The sequence below is a fragment of the Myotis daubentonii genome, chromosome 3, assembly GCF_963259705.1.
Source record: "Myotis daubentonii chromosome 3, mMyoDau2.1, whole genome shotgun sequence".
Taxonomy (NCBI): Eukaryota; Metazoa; Chordata; class Mammalia; order Chiroptera; family Vespertilionidae; genus Myotis; species Myotis daubentonii.
This window is the reverse complement of record NC_081842.1, coordinates 56,519,848-56,544,861: the sequence shown is the minus strand read 5'-3', so window position 1 is coordinate 56,544,861 and position 25,014 is coordinate 56,519,848. Positions and strand designations below refer to the sequence as shown.

The following is a 25,014-nucleotide window of genomic DNA, read 5'->3' as shown; positions in this document are numbered from 1 at the left end:
GGCTCGGTGGTTTGAGTGCTGGGCCACAGACTGAAGGGTCTCGGGTTTGAATCTGGTCAAGAGGCATGTACCTCAGTTGTAGGCTCGATCCCCAACCCCAGTCAGGGCGCGTGTGGGAGGCAACCAATCAATGTGTCTCTCTCACATCGAAGTTTCTCTCTCTGTGTCTCCCCCCTCCTTTCTACTCTCTTTTAAAAATCAATGGGAAAAAATATCCTTCAGTGAGGATTAACAAAATCATCTCTTTTTTTCTTTTTGCATTTTCTCTTTCACCAACTGAGCCTGGGCCCTGACCTCATGCCTGGACTATTGCAGTATCCATTGCTTGATCTCCCCCCACCCCACCATCTGCCCCCCTGGCCTCACTCTCCTGTTGGGTCTCCCATAGGCTGTTTATTGCCTCCCTCCTCGATGAAGGCTCACAGTTTCCCTCTCACCTATACAGGTAGCTATTTGCAATGCCTGTGCCTTCAGATACACAAGATGCAGGAAGAAAATATTAGCATCTCTTCACCTCATTATTTTACAATGGTTTTGTGTCTGTTTTAATCTGTACATGATGGTATGTAATTTATAAATAAGTTACATGCTTTGGTAATGCATAACCAAAATTATGCTCACTGTTAGAGGAATAGAATCAAAGTTTGGAAATCCCTGGCTCGTAGATACTTACCCAGAATCCTCATGTTCTGTAGCCTCCTCTCCAACCTGTCTTTCCAGCACCCACTTGTTTTTCAGGCCGATGAACTCTGATTTGTCTTCTTCACTATCCCCAAGCACACATTCGGCTTTCCTCCCTCCAAGTTGCTGTGCATACCACTCCACTTCTCTGGAATGTTCTCCCTCTCGTGCTTGTCTAAAGCATAATGGTCCTTCAAGGCCCCCTCAAACCTCATCTCTCCTCAAGGGCTTCCTGGACCAGCTCAGGACAGCCCTTAGAACAGTGGTTCTCAACCTTCCTAGTGCCGCGACGCTTTAATTCAGTTCCTCATGTTGTGGTGACCCCCAACCATAAAATTATTTTCATTGCCACTTCATAACTGTAATTTTGCTACTGTTATGAATCGTCATGTAAATATCTGATATGCAGGGTGTATTTTCATTGTTACAAATTGAACATAATTAAAGCATAGTGATGAATCACAAAAACAATATGTAATTATATATGTGCTTTCCGATGGTCTTAGGCAACCCCTGTGAAAGGGTCGTTCAACCCCAAAGGGGTCGCGACCCCACAGGTTGAGAACCGCTGCCTTAGAAGGTCCTGCTGTGCTATGTGTTAAAATCACTGAATCTTTTCATTTGCATCCTACCCCTCCAGGTAGGTGATTTGTCATTGAGGACATTATCCTCTCCTCCATCAATGTGCAGGAGCTTTTTACACTTACATCAGCAAACACTTGTTTTTAAAAGTCTGTATTTTTTCATATTTTGGATGACCTTTTCCCTACTGCTGCAACTCACCTTAGCACTATTAGGAGCCTCTGTTCACCTCTAGTTAGTGTGAGCAGTGGGTTTGGTGTTAAATATGTGAGTCCAGACATTGTAAAGTCCCAAAAGAGCAAACTTCCCAAAGGAAAGGGCATGGAGGCTGGTGGTGGAGTTGACCTAAAGCAGTCTCTCACCATATCTTTGCATGAATGGCCTTTCTGTGGTGAGTTTCCCATAATAAGGGCTTTAACTTCCACCAATAATTACCTCTTGCCGACCTGCCATGAGCCCAAAATTACAGAGATTCCTTTGGCTGAACATACAAAACCAAGCTCATGTCAGGGAAAGGGAGGAGGGAACAGTGGTTTGGTTTCTCAGAATCTTCTCACCAAAATTCAATTCTTCGCCCTCTCCTCTACTTCCTCCCTCTTCCCATCCCCACACATACCCGCCATGGGGTAGCAATGGAGCCAACAGCGGGCGGTGGTTTCCTCGGCCACATTTCCATCTTCAGGACTTGTATTCCCGCTCTTTAGCTTAGAAGAGGGTAAGACGTGGAGCCTGTAAAAATGTTGAACTTTTTATTTGACTGTAAGTACAACAGTGTGGCCCCGGGCTGGGTAAGGAAGGTACAGTGCACAGATTAAGGGGAGTAGCAGCCCCATGGCACTCAGCGCCCTCGGGCACGCCTGTCCTGAGTTGTGTGTGAGTCATGCATCGGCTTCTGAACCTGGTGTTTCAAAATATTCTTGAACTCGATGGAAGTCACCCCCGAGGAGGTAACCAGTCCCGTGCGGTCCATGTCATTTGAGGGAAAGCTGAAGAAACTGAGTGTAGGTATGGGGAGACGTTAGGAGAGAGAAGACACAAGAGCGGTGATCTAATAATTGAGCACTGCCCTGGGAAGGAGGGTTTCTTTCAGTGCTTCTTCGCTGCAGAGGGCGGTCCCAGACCTGTGGGTGGAGGTTATCTTCGTTCAACATGAGAAGAACTGGTCAGGTGCTTTTCAACGCAGAGCCTGGGAATTTTACGGGAACATGTAGTATATGTGGACTTTGTCTCAGGCTTGAGTTCTGTTTTCGCTGCTTGAGAGATGGCACCCGATTCTGCTCTGAGAATTCACTTGGCCCCCCAGCTCTCCCCGGAGCCACGCTGAGATCCCCGTGTCTGAGTTTCAGGCCCGGAAGAGGCCTGGCTCCCTGTGTGGTCGTGGCCCAGGGCTTCCTCTGGATTGTGATCTCTGCTGTCGAGAGCTGCTGCCTGGGGATGAGGGCCGGCGCTCGCTCACCTGCGCGCAGATAAAGCCCCCAACGCCCCCAGTGGCGAGTCTCCGGACATTAATGGGCACTTCTGAGTTCTCTCCTGCCAGCCTTGCTCTTTACCCAGTGCTTTTGTTTACCAAGAGAGGATGCCCACCCACTTCCCCAAACAGAGCTAACGTACTTTCCCCTAGGTGTTGCTTTAAGGTGTTGTCATTAATTCTGAGGCAGGACGAAGGGCTCCCCCTGCTTTCCCTATGTGGTTTTTAATAAAGCCTTTTCTAGACATGTGGGCTGGTGCTGGTGTCAGGTACAGAAGGAATCAGAAGGCCGTGTGTTAGTCCTGCCTGTGCTACTTATTGTGTAGCCCTGAGCAAGTTACTGAGGCCACCTGGGCTTTGGTTTTATCTCATTTATCAACAGTGCTGGTTCCGTGCACCGGAAACTAATCTCCAAAGTGTCATAATGAGGATTGAGTAAGGTGTGAACGTGCTTTGTAAACTGATAGATAAGCATCCCTCAAACCTTAGCTCTTAGCCAACTCATCGGTGCTGGGAAGGGCAGGGCAAGGAAATCTGGGCCTATTTGATCCTCTGTGGCCACACCCTGGGCACAGGGACACAATATTTGTCAGCCAGGACATTGGTGGTTGGGTGACTGTTGCTGGGTGTAATAGCTTAACAATCTGTATGATTTGGTTTTATTCCTCAAGCTTTGAGCAGCAGGGCTTCCTGCCCATGTGTGTCTCTAAACTGCCCCGAGATGCCCCCACCTGCTGGAGAGGAAGGGCTGAGCCTAAAGAAAGCCTCCTCGCTGAGCCCCTGCCGTCAGCAGCACAGCACAGTCGTTCCCTGTGGACCCTTGGCTGAGGGAAGGAGCAGCCAGGACTGAGCTCTTGTTCAGTCTGCCTGAGCCTGGCTCCCTGGGACTGTGTCCACCTGCCCGCCCTCTGGGACTCCCGCTAGGTCAGCCTTGGTCAGCTGTGGTGGGCACGAAGCATGGGCAGGGCCAGGTTGCACTCGTGGGTGTGCCTGCTCTCCTTCAGATGACCTGGCCTGCTGTGTCAGCTGCAAGGTTGAACAGCAGAAGTTCAGAGTCCAGAAAAGGAGGAGTAATGGCCCCATGATATCCACTGTGAAGGTGCGTGTCCTCAGGAACTGGCTTCCTCTGATAGCCCTCTCTGGAAAAGATTGTTGAGCTTGTTGAGATAGAAAAGTTTAAATTTCTACCGGAAAATTTTTAACCCAAAGTCCCAGACCTGAAATGTCATTTTCCTGAGAAGGCCGGACTTCAGTTTTTCTCCTTCCCCCACCCCAACTTGCCTGGGAATGACTGAGATCTGATACCTTTGTCCAGAGGAGAGTATACACATTTTTATAAAAAGGCGGGGCAGCTAAGAGGTTGGTGTGGTAGGTGGTGCTGGACCAACACCTTACCTGTGGTTTCATCAGATGAGCTTTGACCTCTCCTGAAGAGTTCCATAGCAAATTCAGTAAATTCTGGGGTCCTACTATGTGCCGGCTCTGAGATCAAGCACAGAACCTTCAGTCTAGGGTTAATGCTCAGCATCCCCTCCTGTCTGGGCTGGTGCAACCGTTTCCTCTCAACTTCTCTCTTTATGTGGCCGACAGAGGAATCTTTCTTTTCTTTTTCCTTTAAAAAAACTTTTTAATGGTTCTTTCTTACGAATAAAAGTAACATATGCTCATTCAAGAAAAAAAAATGGAAAAACGACAAGAGTACAAACAAATTAGAGCATCATTCATAATAGCATCATCTACCAAGCATGTCAAACTCACGGCCAGAGGGCCACATGTCTCCTTTAAATAAACAAGGCATGTGGCCCGCCGGCCGAGAGTTTGACATGCTTGATCTAGACATAGTATTGAACCTTCTAGACTCTCTTTTAGATAATGCAGTCATAGAGTATATAAAATCTAAGGCCTGTTTTCCTTTAGTATCTTATCAGTGAGATTTCCCCAAGTCATGAAAAGGAACATTAAGACCGATCTTTCTAAAACTTAAATTCAATGATGTGACTTCCCTGCTCAAAATCCCCCTATCATTGGTGTTAGAAGGTAAAGTCTCTACTTCCTAATGCTCCATATGAGGCTCCCTGGGATTGGACCCCCGAATACTTCTCCTGGGTTTTCTATTTCACCCCTCACCTCGTCTTTCCCTAGTGCCCACTCACCCCCGCCCCAGCCTCAACTTCACACCCTGCATCTCGCAGCTTCCCAGCCTGCCCGGGGGAGTTGATCCTATTCTCACAGTACTGTCTGGAATGGCCTCCCATTGGTATATCTTCCTCAATACTCAGTCCACGGTGCCTCTTCCATGAAGCCTTTCCCTTTCTCCTCCACCCCACCATAGAGCTGCCTGTGCCTCTTTTCATCCTCCATGGTACCTCTTCTGGAAGACCACCCCTGTGCCTTAGACTATGGAGGGCAGGGAACCATATCTTACTCATCTGTGTTTCTCCAGGACTTTGCAAATAGTCAGCGTGTAGGTACATATTTGCTGAAGTACAAATAAATGATCAGTTACAACACTGTGCCCTGAATGCTGTGCGGGGTGTGTAAAGGGTGGTTATAGGAGCCCAGAGGAAGGGCGTTTTGTGGGTATGTGATCCAAGATCCAGCAGACAGGAAATGTGTTCATTTTTAACATGGGGTAGCCTTCCTCCACACTTAATCTACTTTTAAAACTTCTATTTGCATTTCTGTTCCCTGTCCTTGGACCAACTATAGGAGCACCCATTGTGCAACTTCTGTCCCTCCCTCCTTTGTACACCTTTTCCTTTGTCTACTGAGACCGCTGTGACCTCAGCCTGGCGGGGCAGAAGTCCTCCCTGTGGTGGTGCACAGCCCACCACTCATCAACCAGCTGCCTGCGTCCCCCCAGGAGCAGCACAGACAACTGCAAGTCACCGCTAGTGGCCCTGGAGTGGGACCCAGTATCCCAACTCCAGGTAGCTAAGTCCTCAGGGGAATCGCTGTTGAGCCGGTGTAGGTATTTATAGCCAGCGCCATTATTGGAGGCAGATTGCCCAGCATACAGCTTAGCCAAACCCTTTACTTCCCTCTCCTTTCTCTCTCACAGCTTCTGCCTTCTCCGCTCCATCCCAGAGATAACCTGGGCTTCGTGCTCCTGTAGCAGGTCAGGGAGGAGGCGATGGGACCTATTTCTCTGTGTGACACTGTGGACTCCTCAGATGTCCTTCATTCTGTAAGAGTTAGAGTGGACCACGTTAAGCTGGATGCTCCACAGGACAGCCTTGTAGGCAGAGATATAAGCCTGTTTCCCAGGCCTTGCAGCCAGCATGCTGCCGGCCGACGGGCTGCAGAACAAAGGCTGTAACAGGACAACGGGGAGGGGGAAGGGAAGGGAAAGGCATGTAATCAGATCAATCACCAGCTGGGTCCCTCTCCCTGGGAGCTGGTCTCTGGTGATGGCACCAGTGGACTTGTCACATGTCATTGAAAAGCCTGCCTGTCCGGGGCTTGTTAAGCCTCAGCACCAGACACTCATTTCCTTAATAACTGGGTACAGATCCTGAACCTATAAATTTAGCTAAACTCTTCTTGACCTTTTTATATTTTTAGCCTGTGCTGCTTCTCTGGATAACGGTGCCCATGGCTGATTACTTGTTCTATAAAATACCTTCCTGTCAAGTTAAAAGGAATTCTCTTTCTCTAGCTTAGAAACCCTGTCCTCGTAATTCTAGTTTCTATGTTGGTAACAAATTCCAGTTTGGCCCTCAGCGCTTTCTGTGGATTTGGGGGTCCAGTGGGGGGACGAAGGTCAACATCTCAACTTCAAGTTTTTCAGCTTCAGGTCTTATATTCTCCACCTGTCCTCACGCAGTGGCCCCTGGGGACCTCTTCCATTTTTGTTTCATTTTCCTGGACTGTTTCTGCCTCGCTTTGGTCTGTGTTGAGACACAGCCGCTGAGAGAGTTCCTGACAGATGGTCCAAGTGCCTGTTAAGACCACGCCAACGTCTTCTGTTCCTACGACCTTTAGGGACACTCTTTGATCTCTGTGGCTTTCCCCTGAGGGCTGATGTCTTCAGCCTGCTGACGGTGAGCCTTTCCTTCCCGCCGCAGTGGTGCTGGGGACGGGCCTGTGGGGAATTGGGACTCATCTCCCATCCTTGTTTGACGGTTGCCCACCCTGACTTCTCCCGTCGTATCATTCCTCCACGTTACTTCTGCCAATTTGCAAAATGAAATGCTACGTGTCCCCGTGTGGTCTTTCTTCCCAGGCACTTTTGTTCCTCAGAAACCTGTAGAAAGGCGAGTTCTGGGCTGGTCTGCAAGTTGAGGAAAACCGAAGCGTGGAGTAATTTTAGCTTCTCTCCCTGAGGTTGCCCAGGCACCTGCAGATCTGGGATTGGAATCCTTTACCCTTAGCTCTCTCTAGGGTGCCACAGTAATCCCTTGAAAGGCCTCTCATTCCTGTAGCAACTTAATTAAAAGAAATGAAAGGGATTAATAGCTGAAAGAAAGCCCTGGGTAAATAACCTAGAAAAGGTGTTTTTAGAAAAGGCTAAATCTTTTTACCGCTTCAAAAACAATTGTAACTAATTAAACAAACTTGATTTTAAACAACTAGTTTTCCTATTACTGCCCTCCCCGTTCATTTGCACTTGAAGCTCCTACAACCGATTTTCTTTTCTAACTGCTTGTTTGGTGTAGAATTGCAATGACTAGCTTTACCTCTGGAGCCCTTACCCGAGACAGATCACTTTGACAATTTCATTATGTCCCATGTCTGGGAAACAGGCGGGCAGCACCCCCTGACTGCCTGAGAAGGGGCTGCGCTGGGGTCCCTGCTGCAGGAAGATGGGCGTCTCTGGTCTCCTGGGGCCTCACTGGGTCCAGGATGAACAGCCTCGGCTCAGGCTGGAACACGGGGCCTTCCAGGTGACTTTCAGTGTGCGCTTCTCTAAGGCTGTTCGATCTTCTCTTTCCAGAGCTTAGAAGGAGGCTCATACCGGGGCAGCTTGAAGGACCCAGCGGGCTGCCTGAATGAGGGGATGACCCCGCCCACACCTACGAGAAACCTGGAAGAAGAACAGAAAGCCAAGGCCCTGAGAGGCAGGATGTAAGTGGCCCCCCGATTCCACCCTGGTGCACGAGTGTGCGGTGGGCGATGGGCAAGGGTCGCAGTGGTTTGGCATCCCTTCAAGGGAAGAGATGCCAGGTGCACTAGCAGCACCCAGCCCAGCCCCCTTCCCGAGGCAGCCCTCAGTGTCTCAGTGGACAGTTTAGGATAAAAATATCACCTGGAGACAGAGCTGGACCTCATCTCCATGGGACCCTTCTAGCGCCCAATTCCCACTCTAACTTGCCTGTGGGCTTCCTATGACCACTTTCTTCCAAGCAGTCACTTGGGCTGAGCTAAAGATATATTTAAGTGCTTTTATTTGGCCTTCCCGGTTCCTTCCTGTGGCCTACAACACATGATTGTGTCTCAGAGAGAGGGAGCAGTGGGCGCGCTGGGCGTGCTGATAAAGAAGCATGTGTTCCCTGCTTCCTCCTGTCGCCCGAGGCCCCAGACCCGGAATTTGGTGGCTTCTCTGTGCCGCATAGATGAAGGATTTCAGATGAATTGCTTCCTGGGTTCAGAACGGTTACAACCCTTGTGCTGGGGCCCTTCTTGACATCTCAGAACTTTATCCCTTCTGCTGCTTGGGCCAAAAATGCAGTTGTGTAGCTCCAGGCAAACCTCTTTCACGCTTAGATAATGTGTGTCAGACATCAGCACGCCGCACAGCACCTGGCCTGCACCAGGGCACAGCCGTCCGAGTCTGAGTCCAGCTCTTGATTGTCTGGACAGAGAGGAGTGTTTGGGGTTGATGCCCTGGGGACCCCTGAGAGCCAGTCCGAGCAGTTTCCCGGGCAGCAGCTACCATGAAAGTGCTCTGCTACTCACGTTGTCCTCTTGGGCAATACTGCCTGAGCCTTCTCATCTTTATACAGTGGGGCTTACAATCCCTACCTTGTTCTGAGCGTGAGAAAACCCCAGTGATGCAACTGGCAAATGCTCCAAGAAGAAATCATGAACAAGAAAGAAACCGAGAAAGCAAATGCCCTTGAAGTTGTTAAATCCTACATCTGCTGGTGGGTCCGGAGGTTGAGCATTCAAAGTTGTGATTCTGGAGAGTCTGCACTCAGTCTTGCTGGCCTTGACTGGGGATTTTGCAGGCCGGTCACCATGGACACCTACTTGAAGAACTGTGGCTTCTGTATCTCAGAAGCCTCACTTGCTGTCGGTGTCTCCAAGGCCTCAAAAGGGTGGTCATCAGACAAATGTCTTTCTCCTCTTGTGAGGCAAAGAACAGAGCTGAAAAGTCTCACATTGATCCCTTGGCCTCAAATCTTTTATAACTCAATTAAGCCAAAGTGGTTGTCATTCTTTCTGCCCTGTGTCTATACGGTTGTTCAGTTACACGTGAGGGAGGCAGAAGCACAAAGAATGGGAATAGGAATGCTGGGTTGTGCATGGTGTTCTTTGTCTGACTGTTGTGTGCCACCTGGGAAAGCCCTCTCGGCCTCAGTGTCCCCAGCAGTCCAGCACGGGCCTCTCATAGAGAGAGAGCACCCATAAGCCCCTTCCTGAGGGTCCCAAGTGTGGGCTTTGGGGTGGTCTTGCCACCAACGCACCAGAGTCACTTCCCTGTGGACTTAAGTGTGAAGATTCCTTGCTTCACCATTAAGAGGAACCTTATTGTTCTTCATCTCCTGCTCAGGTTTGTCCTGAATGAGCTGGTACAGACGGAGAAGGACTATGTCAAGGACCTGGGGGTTGTGGTGGAGGTGAGTGGATGGCTACGGGTGGGTCTGCTCACCCAACCGGGGGCATATTGGGGCCCCGCTGGGCTGAGGTGTTTTCTCTCCAGGTATTTGCAGAAATGAAACTAGAAATGATAATAGATGAACTTGAATATGCAGGTAAGGCTTTTTTTTTTCTTTTCCCCTTGAATATTGTAAGAGATCTAGAGGGAGGTAGGGCCCTAAATGTTGCAGCCTCTTGGTTAGAACTGAGCCTCTCACCTTGTTTTAGGTGACTTTTTGTCTCAGAGCTTTTCACTGGTGTTCAACCACGTGGACATCTATTCTTCAGAGCCGTGAGCCACCGTGACCTGCACTAAGCAGGTCACTCCTAGTGATGCCTTGGGGCTTATCTGTGTTCTTAGATTTTAAGGAGAATGTTATGACTACCAAGAAGATGGGCAAAGGAAAACCACCAATCAGGCAAGGTTGGCAGGTCCACAGTTCAGAGTCAGCTTGGCAGTAAATAAAACAGCTCTTTCTCCATAGGGGTTTACCTTAGGGGGATTTAGACACTTGGATGAGAAAGTCAAAGAAAGTACATGGATTATTTAGATGGCTTAGAGCCCTGTGGCTAAACATCTTAAACAAATCATGTGAATGCTAAACACTGAATGTCTGCTATCTACATCCCCTGCCGGTGCCTCACATTGGACCTGTAAGTCCCCATCCTGTGAGATCTGCTGACTTAGAGTTTGTATTTGCTTATCCTGAACCTTGGATAAACAAACTAGCCTGGTGTGCAAAGGACCTGAATTCTGACTTATGGGAAGTTACTCTCTTCTCCAAGGAAGGATGGGGCAGGCAGAGGGGCAGCAGCCTGAACCTGCAGTCAGCCCAGGAGTGAGGGGCTCGGGAATCTGGAGGCTGAGCTGCAGGGCAGTGAAATGTCGGCGGTGGAACTGTAAGACAGAGCACTGACTCCCCAGTGTCTCAGCTTCTCATCTGTCAGATGGGGTACATGCTGCCTATGCAACCTCAAAACCTGACTTAAAAGCTAAAGTGAGATTATACATGACTAGAGGCCCAGTGCATGAAATTTGGTAAACCGGCAGTTGGACATCCCTCTCGAAATCTGGGACCACTGGCTCCTAACCACTTGTCTGCCTGCCTGCCTGATTGTCCTTAACTATCTCTGCTTGCCTTCCTGGTCATCCTCTAACTGCCCCCCTGCCAGCCTGGCCACCCCCTAACTGGTCCCCTGCCTGCCAGGTCATCCCCTAACTGCCCCCCTGCTGGCCTGGTCACCCCTTAACTACCCCCCTGCTGGCCTGCCCCCCCCCAAATATCCCGCTGCCAGCCTGGACGCCCCCTAACTGCCCCCTTGCCAGCCTGGTCCCCCCCCAACTACCCCCCTGCTGGTCTGGTCCCCCCTAACTACCCTCCTGCCAGTCTGGTTACCCCCTAACTGTCCTGAAGGAAGTCAGACATCTGGAAGATGTCCGGTTGACCCAGTCTAATTAGAATATTACTCTTTATTAGTATAGATAGCCTTTTATAGACTCTTAAGTATTAACACAGTGAGACTTATTTCTAGGCCAGATGTGTCTAGTTCTGAGCCTTTAAAGACATAGACCTCAGATTGGGAGAAGAAAGAGGGGCAGGCGACTTCTTCTTTATTCTGCTTTCTTAGAAATTCATAGAAGTTTTGTGTCTCACTCTGCACAAGGGTGAAGTCCTGGTTGAATAGTGAGAAACCACGGGGGCACTTGCCCTCAAACTCCTGCAGAAAGGCCTGTAGTGTGGTGCTCACCCAGAAAGCTTTCTCGTAAAAACTGCTCAGCTCCTCATTGCCTCTGTCCACAGGGCTTCATGAAGAGGATAGAAGAAAAGGGTGTCCCTGAGGACATGCGAGGGAAGGACAAAATCGTGTTTGGAAACATTCACCAGATTTATGATTGGCATAAGGAGTAAGTACTACATCATCCTGGGGATCCGGGCATCCTAGAATCCAGGTCTCTCCCGCCCTCACCCCACATCTGACCTTAGGGCCAGGGTTTGGGGAGAGATTTCCGTCATTTACCTCAGCCTTGAGAAGTTACACAGTGCTGAAGAATGTGGCTTCCTTTTTTAAAAAATTTATTTTATTGTTTAAGGTATTACAAATAGTAGTACATATGTCTCCTTTTTTCTTTTTCCCCATTGGCCTCCCCCTGGCCTCCCCTACCCCCCGGCACTTGCCCTCACACCCCCAACCCCAGTGTCTTGCATCCATTGGTTGTGTTTATATGCGTGCATACAAGTCCTTCGGTTGCTCTCTTAGCCCTTCACCCTCCCCTGCCTTCCCGCTGTAGTTTCACAGTCTGTTCGATGCTTCTTTGCCTCTGTATCTATTTTTGTTCAACAGTTTATAATGTTCTTTATATTTGTGGCTTCCTTCTTTTATCCCCTCCCTCCTTTTAGTTTTTTCCTGGCCGAACTGGAAAAATGTATCCAGGAGCAAGACAGATTGGCCCAGCTCTTCATTAAACACGTGAGTGTTTCCTGCGCCTTCTTCCCCTCCCCTTACACCAGCCTCACTTCTATGCATTTTTATTTTTTTAATTTTTTAAATATGTTTTTATTGATTTCAGAGAGGAAAGGAGAGGGAGAGAGAGATAGAAACATCAATGATAAAAGAGAACCATTGATTAGCTGCCTCCTGCACACCCTCCCACTGGGGATCAAGCCCACAACCCGGGCATGTGCCCCGACTGGAAATCAAACCATGACCCCTTGGTTCATGGGTCGATGCTCAACCACTGAGCCACACGGGCCAGGCAACTTCCATGCATTCTTAAATCCCTCTCTCTGCGGCTATCCCTCTTCACCTTTCTCTGAGTTGTTTCACTGTCTCGGCAGTTTGGAGATAGGCTCTTGCCACTCCATTCCCTCCTCTGCCCTTGATATGTCATTGCCCTGGTGCATCCCCAGAGTGTGGACCGTGTGTTTGTCCCCCGGCGTGTAGCCCGGCACAGCGCCCTTAGACTCAGGTTCCGCGTGAGGCGGGAGGTGTCTGAGCGCCTGCCTCTGCCCTTGCAGGAGCGGAAGCTGCACATCTACGTGTGGTACTGCCAGAACAAGCCGCGCTCCGAGTACATCGTGGCCGAGTACGACACCTACTTCGAAGTAAGCTGCGCCGGCTTTGCTGGTGGGAGGGGTGGGGGGGAGAGATTCAGGCCGAGACAGCCGCATTCAGAAACAGCAGCCACCATCCAAGACAGGGGCCGCTGCCTCGACACAGCCGTGAGCTTCTTAGCTCGATCCCCGGGAGCCCCCTTGCTTGGGAGGAGCTGGGGGCCCGAGCCTGCGGACTGCTTTCAGAGGCCTCGGTGCTCAGAGTGATTGTGGTGCAGAGGCTGCTTCCAAAGCCGAAGCTCGGGCCTCCTCCCCGGGCCCCAGGGCGGACTGTGCCCACACTGCTCTGCACCAGCCCTGGAGACTGCCTGCTGAGGGCCCCCACCTTGCTGAGGTGCTCGCAGGCACCTCGTAGTCTCAGCTTCCGTCCCCAAAGGTTCTGTCAAGCACCCGAAAATGTTTGCTCTGCCCCAGCCTGGAAGTGTGTGTTTAACTGGAGGAGAGGCAGCCATCACTTGGGAAGCGCGTTTGCAGATCTGAGTTGAGGGCCCCAGGCTTGTGTCCTAGGAGAAGCCCTTCATTCCCCTGGGCCCTGGAGCAGGAGGGAGAACAGAAGATCCATTCCTGCTCGTCCCCCGGACCTGGACCAGGACACAGGCTATGACAGGGATAGACAGGCAGAGGGTAATGGTGTGTGTTCTGTTATTAGTAACAAATTAGCAGTAGTGTAGGCAGTTCTGCCTCTTGTGTGGTTTGAAGATTCTGAAACTTTAGTGGCAAGCATGACGGCCTGTCTTCCTGGCCTTGAACCCTGACCTAGAATACCCCAAGTCTGTGGTTCCTTTTTTTTCTAATACCACTTCCCTTGTGTTCCAGGAGTTGAAACAGGAGATAAATCAAAGGCTGACGCTTAGTGACTTCCTTATCAAGCCCATTCAGAGAATAACAAAATATCAGCTACTTCTCAAGGTAAGAGGGCTGGGAGCCTGGGTCAGGTCCAGGGAAGGGTCTTCATGGCTCTGAGCTAGCAAACAGGTTAGCTGTGGTTCTGTCTCCACCACACTATTCCGTGGACTCGTGGGGGCACATGTGGGCTTCTATCTTGGCTGGCGGTTACTTGTGTCTGCTTTGCTCCCAAGTAGATTGTATGCCTGTTGTTCCTGCCTTTAAGGTTGGTTAATTCATTTTCTTTTTCTTCAATGTCTTACTTTGTCACCATCACTGACTCGGTGCCTTTAAGAAATTAAAAAATAACAAGAGCATAAAATCAGAGTGGAACATAGGTGAAAGGAAAGGCCATAGAAACCTTAGATGAGCAATACCTAAAATTTGATCATGTTTTACTTTTTGTAATGGTTTAATTTATCTTACAGAGAAGGAGGTACACGGTAGATACTTAACTTCCCTTCCTCCCTCCCTTTTCTCAGAGTGTTGAATTTTTGCGTATCCTGGGGCTTCTCTGTGATACATGTACAATATGACTCATAGCCTCATATCCCAGCTACTACACAGCATCACCATCTCTATGGGGAAGGAATGTCTCTAGGTGTTGCCACCGTGTCTGTGATGCTGGGTTTTTATAGCTCTATTTTCCTAACTGATTTCACCCTCCCATATCCTTTCCCGCCTCCCTGACCTACTAGGACTTCCTGAGATACAGCGAGAAGGCGGGTTTGGAGTGTTCAGAGATCGAGGTGAGTTTCCTGCTTGTGATGCTGACTGTTGTAGGGACGACTGTTGGGTGTCTGTCTCTAAAGGGGAAAGACTGGCTCTGGAGACCGAGGGTCCAGGCTGGCTCCTCTAAGACAGTAAGAGCCCCTGGCAAACAGCTGCTGAGCAGGATGCGGAACAGCGAGTATTAATTAACACACAGAGTTAATCCTGTCCTGGGCCAGGTCAGAGCTCAGCCCCACTGGTGTTCTGCTGTGGCCCCCAGGGACACGTGGTGGAAGGGATGGTATGTGAGGCCTCTGACACCCTTCAGAGACTGGCTGTTTCATGTGCAGCTTTGTCCATGAACCCGGGTATTATTTGAGTCTAACATACAAAGTATTTTGTTTTCACTCCCTTCCCGCCTCCAAAGATTACTCCTTAAGCGAAGTCCTTTGAGACGGTGTCACCATGGGGATTGTTTTAAGGCAGACCATTCTGGAAGGTTATTTTGGGTTAAAACCTCCAGTGTTTCACAAGCCAGGCTAAGCTGTTGCTTGGGCAGCTAGAAAACAACAGAGAGAAGAAAGAACATATAAGAAGGAGAGGGAATTAATAACCAAAAGTGGGAAGGTAGGAAAAGGGTGGACTGGGCAGCATTCTCCCCACACGTGGTCACTGATTCACGTGTTGCCCCTGCACTGGTGACCAGCAACTTCCCCCTCCCACCCCTCACCCCCAAGAACAGACAATCTCGCAGTCCTCCGGGACCAGTGTCGTTTCCTAGAATCAAGGAACTACCAGGAGGTCCCTGCCTTCCAGCAGGAAATTGCCCTGAGCTTCCCGTTCCCCCTCCTGAGCTGCTGTTTTTCTTTCCGACAGAAAGCAGTGGAGTTAATGTGCCTTGTTCCGAAACGCTGCAATGACATGATGAATCTGGGACGCCTGCAGGGCTTTGAGGTGAGCCCCCAAGAATGCGCCTGAGCTCTCTCACTGGGCCGCCGGAGCCCCGGGGGAGGCGGCTTCCTTTGAAGTCCTGTGCCCGCCTCCTCTGCCTCCTTCGCCCCACCTACTCCTCTATGCCCGCCTGGCCTCTCTGGTGCACAGGCCTCGATGCCTCATCTGTGTAGGATTCCCAGTGACAGCACAGTCATAGAAAGTCACAGAGCAGTCACCCGAGCTGGAGTCAGAATTCCAGGAGGGTTGGAAAGACCCCCCGTTGTTTATCACTGTGGACCTGGCACTGGCCTCTTCCCTCTTCTCCTGCTCGAGGCTTGCGAGCTGTGTGAGGGGAGCAGCCTCTGTGATGGGAATAGAACCAGGGGAAAGTGGAGCACTTTTTTGAGAGGGTGGCTCTAATTGACAGGCCTACCTAGTGGCTCGGTTAAACAAACACTCAAAGCTCTAAGACATCAGAGTGCACACTTCTGTTCTTTAAAGGGGAGAATCAAATTTTAGGACAAGACAGCTAGGATTTTGGTTACAGACAGTGGACTAGCCTAATCGGACTGCCATGACAAAGTACCACAGAGTGGTGGCTTCAACAACAGACTATCCTTGCAAACAGCCGTTGAGCAGGATGAGGAGAGGCAAGTATTAATTAACACATGAGTGTTTTTCTAGAACTCGAGAATCCTGTTCAACTCATTTCTAGAAGCTAGAAGCCCAAATTCAAGGTCAAGGAAGGTGGTTCCTTCTAGGACTGTGAGGAAGGGGTCTGTCCAGGCCTCGCTCCTTGGCTTGTAGATGGCCGCCTTCATGTGCACATGGCATTCTCCCTGTATCTTCACGTCGTCTGCCCTCTGTGTCCTAGTTTCCTCTTTTTATAAGGACACCCATCATCCTCGAATAGGAATCACCATAATGGCCACACATTAACTTTTTAAGGACCCTACCTCCCAATAGGGTCCCATTCTGAAGTCTGGGGGTTATGGCTTCAACATGTGACTTGTGAGGGATACAATTCAACCATAACAGTGAACCTTTAAAGAGCAAATTGATTTTTCTAATTTAACTTAATAAGTGGCTGTTGTTAGCTTATACCCAAACATTATATATTAACGAAACATAATCTGTTGAGTATCAATATGGTAACATTGGAACGGACACAGTTATCGACTGGTACGTAGTTGTTGAGCGCTGTAGAGAGAGAGGTGAATCTTCCGGTCCTGTTTCCCGGTAATCCTGTCATCTAAGATTTCATTATTCCTTTTTTGGAGAAAAGGGAAGATTTCTGAAAGTTGACATAATTAATAAAGTAATAGCCTTTTTTCTTCTGGCTAAATTAAAAGAGGTAGACTAGACTAGATATAAGGCGGACTGGCCCATAAGTAAATTTCAGAGATGCTATATTCAGCTTTGGGTTCTTGAGTTGGATCCATGGTGTTCTTGAGACAAATTCTTGTGTCCTCCTTGCCCTTCCAGCCCATCCTGGTGTCCCGGTCTGATCTCCATTGCTTTGTTGTGTCCAGGAAGTATGTGGAGGGTCGTCTTTGCTGTTCTTTTTGATAGGTTCCCAGTTGTCCCCAGTAGACCTAGGAGGAAAGTAAGAGGGATCCACAGCAGCAGCATATCTGACTTCTTACACAGTGCTTCTTTAGTCATCCTAGGTGAAGTTTATACCTTTTCCCTTGGAGTTATGCCAGGGCTGAGACTATTCTGAACAAGGCAAATAACTCCTTTTGCTCTTAAACCTTGATGGCCCATGTTTTCTGAGCAAGAGTCTGGCTTGACTTTCTCTTGGTCTCTGAAGAGACCACTGACAAGAGGATCAGCATCTGATTCGCTGCCTGATTCACGTCAGACTTCACAGAAACTGTGCCCTGACCGGGAATTGAACCGGCCACCGTTTGGTGCATAGGTCGATGTTCAACCAACTGAGCCACACTGGCCAAGGCAATTATTCTCTCTTTTAAATCAAGTACCACTATCTGCATTTTTCCTCAAGCCCCAGAGAATCTGCTTTGCATTCCTTCAGCTAATTGGAAAGGATCATGAACATATTTCCATTCCTTCTGAAGTCCATGGCTTTGGGCCAGGGAGGAGGTAGCCCCTTCACTTAGATTCCCTCCCTTTTAAATCCTCTAACTTTCCTTTGAGCATCAGCAGGGCTATAACTTATGGGTCAGGCTTTTATGTAGTATTAATAGAGCTTTTAGAGCTTTCCTGGCTTGCTAGTCACCAGCTTAATATTAACTTTGGGCCAGGGTAGAGATAAGCCTGTTTGGCTGATGACCTTGACAATGAGGAGCCATGATCCAAGCAGAGGGAAGGTGTTTCTCAGGAATATGAAAGGAAGATGAAAGCCCTGGCCATGTAGCTCAGTTGAGTAGAGCATCATCCTGATACACCAAGGTTGCAGGTTCGATCCCAATCAGGGCACATACAAGAATCAACCAATTAATGTTGGTTGGCTCTAGGCACAGTTCCTGTGAAGTCTGACGTGAATCAGGCAGCGAATCAGATGCTGATCCTCTTGTCAATGATCTCTTCAGAGACCAACAAATGGAACAACAAATTGATGTTTCTCTTACTCTCTATTTCCCTCTCTCCCTTTCTCTCTTCCTCCCTCCTTCCACTATCTCAAGAAATTAATGGAAAAAATGTCCTCAGGTAAGGATTAACAACAAAAAAAGAAGGATCACAGGCCCTGGCCTGTGTGGTTCAGTTGGTTGGACACTGTCTTGTGCACTGAAAGGTTGACAGTTCAATTCCCAGTCAGGGGCACATATACAGGTTGCAGGTTCAATCCCCAGTGGGGGGCATGCAGGAGGCAGCCAATCGATATCTTGCTCTCACAATGATGTTTCTCTCTCTCCCTCTCCCTTCCTCCCTCTCAAAATCAATTTTAAAAAAAGGATTATGGATCCAAAAAAAATACCTACCAGCTTATAAAATTTGGGCATAAATCTAGGGGACTCAAACTCTACCTGTCAGCCTGGAGGAGCCTAAGACTTGAGAATTTCCTCCATTTTGAAATAATAGAAGAAAAGGGGGGCCCAATGCATCAGATTAGGTGTGGTTGTGCCTACATCACTTCTCCTGGCCAGGGTTGGCTCTAGGCTCCTGGCCACTAGAGGACTCCAGGTCCTTGGCCCATGCTGCAAGGAAGCCAGGCAGTCACACTTCTCAGAGCTTCAGGCACAGAAAGGTCGCTTTGAGCTCCAAGTGTCACTTCCTTTCTCTTTTCCTTCTAATAAAACATAAGAAGGGCCAGTGTCATTTCTGAACATCTCTTTAGTGAATAATCTTACCTTCCTTCTGGCATTACCCTTAGGCTGCTTCTTAGTAGCTCTGTAGCCTCCTTTCCCTTTCCGTTTCTCTTCACAGCCCTTGTGGCTGCCCCAGATGAGTGGGCCAGTCCTAATTCAGTCTCTTATTAAGCCCAGAGGGTTTGGGTATCACATCTGCTGTCCATGTCCATTGAGGGGAGAATCTGTGGACCCAGAGGGCTGTGGTGGTCTCCCCGTTTTTCATTGGCTTCACCCCAGCCCTTCTCTCCATCAGGGCACACTGACCGCTCAGGGGAAGCTGCTGCAGCAGGACACGTTCTACGTGATTGAGCTGGATGCGGGCATGCAGTCCCGCACCAAGGAGAGGCGTGTGTTCCTCTTTGAGCAAATTGTCATTTTCAGCGAACTGCTCAGGAAGGGGTCTGTCACCCCGGGCTACATGTTCAAAAGGAGCATCAAGGTGAGGATCCCGTGGGGGTGAGAAGGCACGAAGAAGAGCCAAATTTGGGGGAGCTGCTTCCCTAAGACAGAGGCATGGAATGAGTCAGGATCCTGAACATTGAAGATCTTTCAGCCTCCTGACCTTTCGGGCATGAAGGTTGAGCATCTGTGGGGAAAAGTGACAGGGGAGTGCCCGTCTGCAGCAGGATCCTGCAGGTCTCCAAGACAGAGACCAAAGTACTTAGCTGTTGGATCCAGGGCCAAATTTTGGAAACACCTCCTGAAATAGAAACTTCGCGGAACTGTGAGACGTTGTTGATTTTTATTAAACCGCTTACATATGAACAGATCACCTTGGTGTCTTCCAGATGAATCACTTGGTCCTAGAGGAGGACGTGGACCATGACCCCTGCAAGTTTGCGCTCATGAACAGGGAGACTTCGGAGAGGGTCATTCTGCAAGCCGCCAATGCTGACATCCAGCAGGCCTGGGTGCAGGACATCAGCCAAGTCTTAGAAACGCAGCGAGACTTCTTAAATGGTGGGTCCTGGGCCTGGCTTCTAGCGGGGCAGTTTCATGGCACCCCACACCCCTGAGCTTCCTTGGGTCTGGGCTTATGGTGAGCTCTGAGCCAGGTCACATTTTATATGGAAGTCAACTTAGTTTTCAGAAACACTTTGTTTAGAATTTTTCTCATTAGCATCAGAGCCTGAATGCACAAGGGAAACAGATGGAGCATTATAAAGAAGCCCCATCTCTCCAAGGGCAGGAACACTCCACTCCCTTATAGCCAATACACAGGGCATGTGCCTCGTGACCACCATTACCAGCTGGTCATAATTGGGGCAAAAGTCAGAGGCAGGCACCACCTCTTTCCCTGAGGGGCCAACATCAGTGACATGTGTCTTCCCCTTTGATGGCGATGGCTGGTACGCTCACAGGTTCTCCAGAGTTATCGAGAGACTAGGAATTTGGCAGATCAGTTCAAATGCTCCTTCTGCTCCCAACAGTGTGAAAGCTTGGACAAGTCCTCTCTTCCAATAAGAGGTGATCACACTCAAAATTTCAGTATTACCTTGAACTTCCTAGAACAGATTGATGATGCAGAGAATGTAGCTCTCTGTGGACCTTGCAGGAGTGCCCCTAATGGGCTGTGTGGTCTGGAATGAAGTGGAGCCGCTATCTTATTTACATTGTTTTATTTATTTTCCCTGCGGGGACCTTCTTCACGTTGAGCTTGGCATGGGAAAGGAAGTGTACAGGGTTAAACTAGTGGTAATCTGTGCAGTTACGAGCTTAGATGTCTCTCTGAGCAGAAATGGAGCTTGAAGATGAAGACAAAATATACCAGTAACAAAGCAAGTCTGGAGACTCAGCAAGCACATAGGGCTGTATGTGCTTACGCGTACACACACACACACACACACACACACCTCCCTCCACTGTGTCACCTCCTTGCCAGCACCACAATCTGGAACCTGTCAAATGATGCAAATGGAGCATTTGTCGATGTCTAGAATGGGCCTGAGTGCTGTGGGGAAAGATTAAAGGTGACACACTAGTTGAGGACCTTTCCTTGGACCTCAGCTCATTTTGTGAAAAGGAGAAACAGTGTGCTTCGCCCACACTGGCATGTGCCATGGCGTGCCAGCCACCCTGGAAATAGGAAAACATGGCACACCTCCCTGCAGTATCAGTTTTACTCCACGATAAGAGGTTTAACACATTGTGTTTATTTTAAAACAAATAAAAAAATTATATCAAAGGATGCCGTGACTTCTTGAGATAGAGCATGGGACTTAGAAGCAGTTTCACACTTACAGAAAGTCTTTCTGGGTCATGTCCCCTGGCCCCCCAACTATAGAATACCTTGGGGGAAATAATTAAGTGATCTCTAGGTTTATTTTCATTCTAAAAAGTCTAAAATTAAACACCAGCCTAGCCCTGAGGAATAGTAATGAAAGTTGTATATAATTTACAGTGTCTGAATATACAACTGTGAATTAACACTTATGCTGATAAAATAACTTTATACAAAAAAATATGTGCATATATAGAATACATTTATTAAATTTCACTCTATCAGGAATTTCTGATAGACTCTAAGCTGGAATGAGGTTTTTACGTTCATTAATTCAGGACAGAAAAAAAATAAGGGAGGAGAATAAAATTGAAACCAGAAATAATTGAAATAGTGGCTGCCGTCCTTTCTCTGTGCCAGGCACCATGCTAAGCATTTCACATGTATTATCACATTTAATCCTCACATCAACATGGAAAGGTAAGTACTGTCATCATATATTTTTAAGGTGAAGAAAAGAGGCTCAGAGAGGTTAAGAAACTTGTCCAAAGTCACAAACACAAGGACTTGAACCCAGAACTGTATAACCTAAAATTAGGTTCTTAACCACAAAACTGCAGTAGAGCTGCTAGTGTAGAACACACATTTATATGTGAGCTCCCTCACCAACAAAGCAAAGAAAGAAACAGGATCAGGTATAAGCACTGTATCCACCAGCCAGAAACAAACCCTGTCCGTAGATGCACAGCTTTCCCCATCCAAAGGCCTAAGTTATGCACATTGAGGCTGGTGGCAGAACACAGGCTCTGGAGGTGGCTTATTTAAGAACTAGAGACCCGTTGCATGAAGATTCGCGCAATAGGCCTTCCTTCCCCTGGCTGCCGGCACCAGTTTTCCTCCAGCACCAGGGACCCAGGTCTTTGGTCCGGCTGCAGCAGCGAGGCTTGGCTTCTCTGCTCCAGCTGCAGCAGAAAAGCCAAGCCTCTTCAGACTTCAGTCTTCAGTCGCCTTCAGTATTCAGTCATCTCCAGTCTTCGCTCCGCACCTACATGAGCAAATTAACCGCCATCTTTGTTGGATTAATTTGCATACTCATCCTGATTGGCTGGTGGGTATAGCAGAGTGACACCAATTTGCATGTTTCTCTTTTATTAGTGTAGATATAGACTCGATTCAAACATTTGAGCACCCCAACTCCATGTAGCAGGTATTGCTTTGGGAGGGCAGTCTGACAGGGCCTGCTTCACAACTTGACTTAAGTCTCTCTACATAAAGCATAGAACTGCATTCCTTTGAGCAGTCAGTGATTCAGACTTTGCCCTGGTTCCAAGAGACTTGTCTCCTAATGTTAGTGAATTATGGAACTATTGCTGGGCCAGATTATAGACACCTAGTATCTAAGCCCACAGAGCTCTCTCCAGGGAGAAAGGCCAGGCTCGGGCAGAGCCTGCTCTGTACTTGGACACACTTGGGAGACAAGGATGTGACGATGGCCAAGGGCCAGGCCTGCTTACAGAGTCCGGTGCAGGCATCTCAGAGCCCGTCTTTCCCTCCTGAGACTGCAAATCAGAAGGCAATGTGGCCAATGTTGGGTCCTGTTGAAGTTCATACCGATCACTATATAAATACTCTAATAATGGGAAGTTCTCTGGGCCCCAGCTGGTAACCCATGGAAGCATTTGTTACAGTGAAGACTGATAAAACCAGCATTATCGGGCCAGTCCTTGATGTCGTCATTACAGAGTTTGACCTCGGTGGCCTGTGACTGGCTATACCTCTTTAGGACTCAGACCTTGGAACTTTGTTATCTTAAACTCAGTGAAACAAAGCCCATGTCATTTCTTTCAAATCAGCTTTTCCTCTGTCTCCTTGGCAACCCTTCTCCCAGTCTCCAAACCAGTGTGACCCTCGATTCTTGCCTTCTTTACCCCCTAGGCGGGGTCGGAGTCTAGTCTGCCTCCAGAACAATTGCCACACGAATCCCTTCCACATGCCTGCTTGAGTTGGGCCTCTTGCTTGTTTCTGTCTCAGCCTCTCCAATGTGTCCTCCCAACTGCTTCAAGGTTAATGTCCTCCAAGCCTGGCTGTGATGAGAGAGTCTGAATTTAAAACGTTCACATTCATGAATCCAATCACTTTTCATGATCTTCAGAATCAAATCCAGACTCGTGAGCCTTGGCTTTCTAGGTCATTCACACATGGCACCTCTGCCTCCCGCACCTGATTCACCTCCTCTTCCATGGAGACCCATGGCCCGGTGCTCAACGTAATGGTTCCATCCTGTTCCCCAAGCACACGCCACACTTGCTTCCTTCCTGCAGAGCCTGCACGGCACAGCCTGACAGCCGGACCTCCTCTGAAGTTCTTTATTGCCACCACCTGTACACAGGCACCCACACCACACACTCCCTCCTTTCGCACAACACTTTGCACCTCACCTACAGCAACTACTTGGGCTTTGTATTTTCATTATTCAGGTAGGTTTCTTAGTTCTCACAGTAGATAAGTTCCTTAACAACAAGGGCAGTGTCTTCCTCCTGTATCCCCATTGTGCCTGGCATGGAGCCCATACCTAAGAAGCTCCTAAACCCTGCGGGATCCCCAGAGCTCAGAGTAACCGTTGCTCTTCTCTGCAGCACTGCAGTCGCCCATTGAGTACCAGCGGAAGGAGAGGAGCTCAGCCGTGATGAGGGCCCCGCCTGCCAGAACTCCCCAGGCCAGCCCACGGCCCTACTCCTCCATCCCTGTGGGCTCTGAGAAGCCCCCAAAGGGCTCCAGCTATAACCCGCCTCTGCCACCCCTGAAGATATCTACCTCCAATGGCAGTCCAGGGTTTGACTACCACCAGCCTGGAGACAAGTTTGAGGCCAGCAAGGTAAGTGACAGCCCATGGGTCCCATCCTTGCCACCCTGAGGGCATGGCCTCAGGGCTCACTGTAGGAAGTAGCATCTTTTTGTGCTGATCATTTGAGCAGGAACAGCCCACTAGATACGGACTAGTCTCAATTATTCTTCTTTCTTCTCTGCAAGTTGAGTGTGTTAGATCAGTTCCCTCTGGCTCAGAAACTGTGTTCAAGAGCAATAGTCATCAGCAGAAATTCCATAAAAGTGTAAGGTGCTACCATAGTCGCAGTTATGAAAACAGGTGATTTACACCAAATAGAGAGCTGTGGTGTAGGTCATCTAAAAGGCACCACTCTGGTGTTTGACATTTTAAAGACATTGCCTTTTCTAATGATAAGCTGCTGAAGTGACTCACAGTTCTTCACCACCCACTGGTTAATGTGGCAAGAAGTCACTCGTGTGTGTGAATGGGGAAGCCAGTCTTGGATTAAACACTTATCATTGATAATCCATCATGCAGACATCACCATGAGGACAGCCACAGACATAAGTGTAGACTCAGTCTACACAGTTGCTTTCATCCCACCAGGTAGTAGGAACAAATGGGAAAGATGAGGAATTAGGGAATCTGGTTTCCATTCCAATTCTGCAACTCACTTGCTTTAGAACCTCAGCCAGTTAGTGAATCAGATTAGGCCTCAGTTTCCTCTAAAACTCAGTGGGTCGGTGAATAGGAACATTTTGGTGTACATGTTCTGATTTTATTCTTTTTACCTAAATTATCCTATATAATAAAGAGGTAATATGCAAATTGACTGTCACACCCTTGCACAAGATGACTGGCAGGGAAGGGCAGTTGGGGGCAACCAGGCCATCAGGGGAGGTCAGTTGGGGGCAACCAGGCCATCAGGGGAGGTCAGTTGGGGGTGACCAGGCCAGCAGTGGGGGCAATTAGGGGCAACCGGACTGGCAGGGAGGGCAGTTGGGGGCGATCGGGCCAGCAGGGCAGCAGTTAGGCATCTATCAGGCTGGCAGGGGAGTGGTTAGGGGGTGATCAGGCTGGCAGGCAGAAGTGGTTAGGGGCAATCAGGTGGGAAGGCGAGCGGTTGGGAACCAACAGTCCCAGATTATGAGAGGGATATCCCAGATTGGAGAGGGTGCAGGCTGGGCTCAGGGACAACCCCCCCCCCCCAGTGCCCAAATTTCGTGCACTGGGCCTCTAGTTAGATGACACTGATTTTTTTTTTAATTAACAGTGTCTGACTTCAGTTCTGTATTAGAGTAACTGTACCGATCTATTTTATCACATCACCTAGAAATGATGTTCCATCTTAAAACCCCCTGCTCTTGTGCATAAGTTGAAGTCACATTGGCATTTTGTCAAGCTTTTTGAAGAATTTCTGGCTCTCACCATGCTCTGTGAGGCAGCCAGGCCTCCCTGGGACTTACAGGTCTGTCTAG

At 48.9% G+C, this 25,014-nt stretch overlaps 1 protein-coding gene across 22 annotated transcripts in view; it reads left to right on the top strand.

The window, feature by feature from the left end:
• KALRN (kalirin RhoGEF kinase) overlaps nt 1-25,014 on the top strand; it is a 646,808-nt gene that overhangs the window by 575,816 nt on the left and 45,978 nt on the right. For all 22 annotated transcript variants that reach the window (XM_059687615.1, XM_059687614.1, XM_059687613.1 and 19 more), the window contains 11 exons: nt 7,668-7,798; nt 9,447-9,513; nt 11,335-11,438; nt 11,932-12,001; nt 12,550-12,636; nt 13,462-13,554; nt 14,229-14,279; nt 15,118-15,195; nt 18,742-18,927; nt 19,277-19,448; nt 23,346-23,584. In XM_059687615.1, coding sequence (XP_059543598.1) covers nt 7,668-7,798; nt 9,447-9,513; nt 11,335-11,438; nt 11,932-12,001; nt 12,550-12,636; nt 13,462-13,554; nt 14,229-14,279; nt 15,118-15,195; nt 18,742-18,927; nt 19,277-19,448; nt 23,346-23,584 — 1,278 coding nt within the window. The remainder of the gene's footprint in view (nt 1-7,667; nt 7,799-9,446; nt 9,514-11,334; nt 11,439-11,931; nt 12,002-12,549; nt 12,637-13,461; nt 13,555-14,228; nt 14,280-15,117; nt 15,196-18,741; nt 18,928-19,276; nt 19,449-23,345; nt 23,585-25,014) is intronic.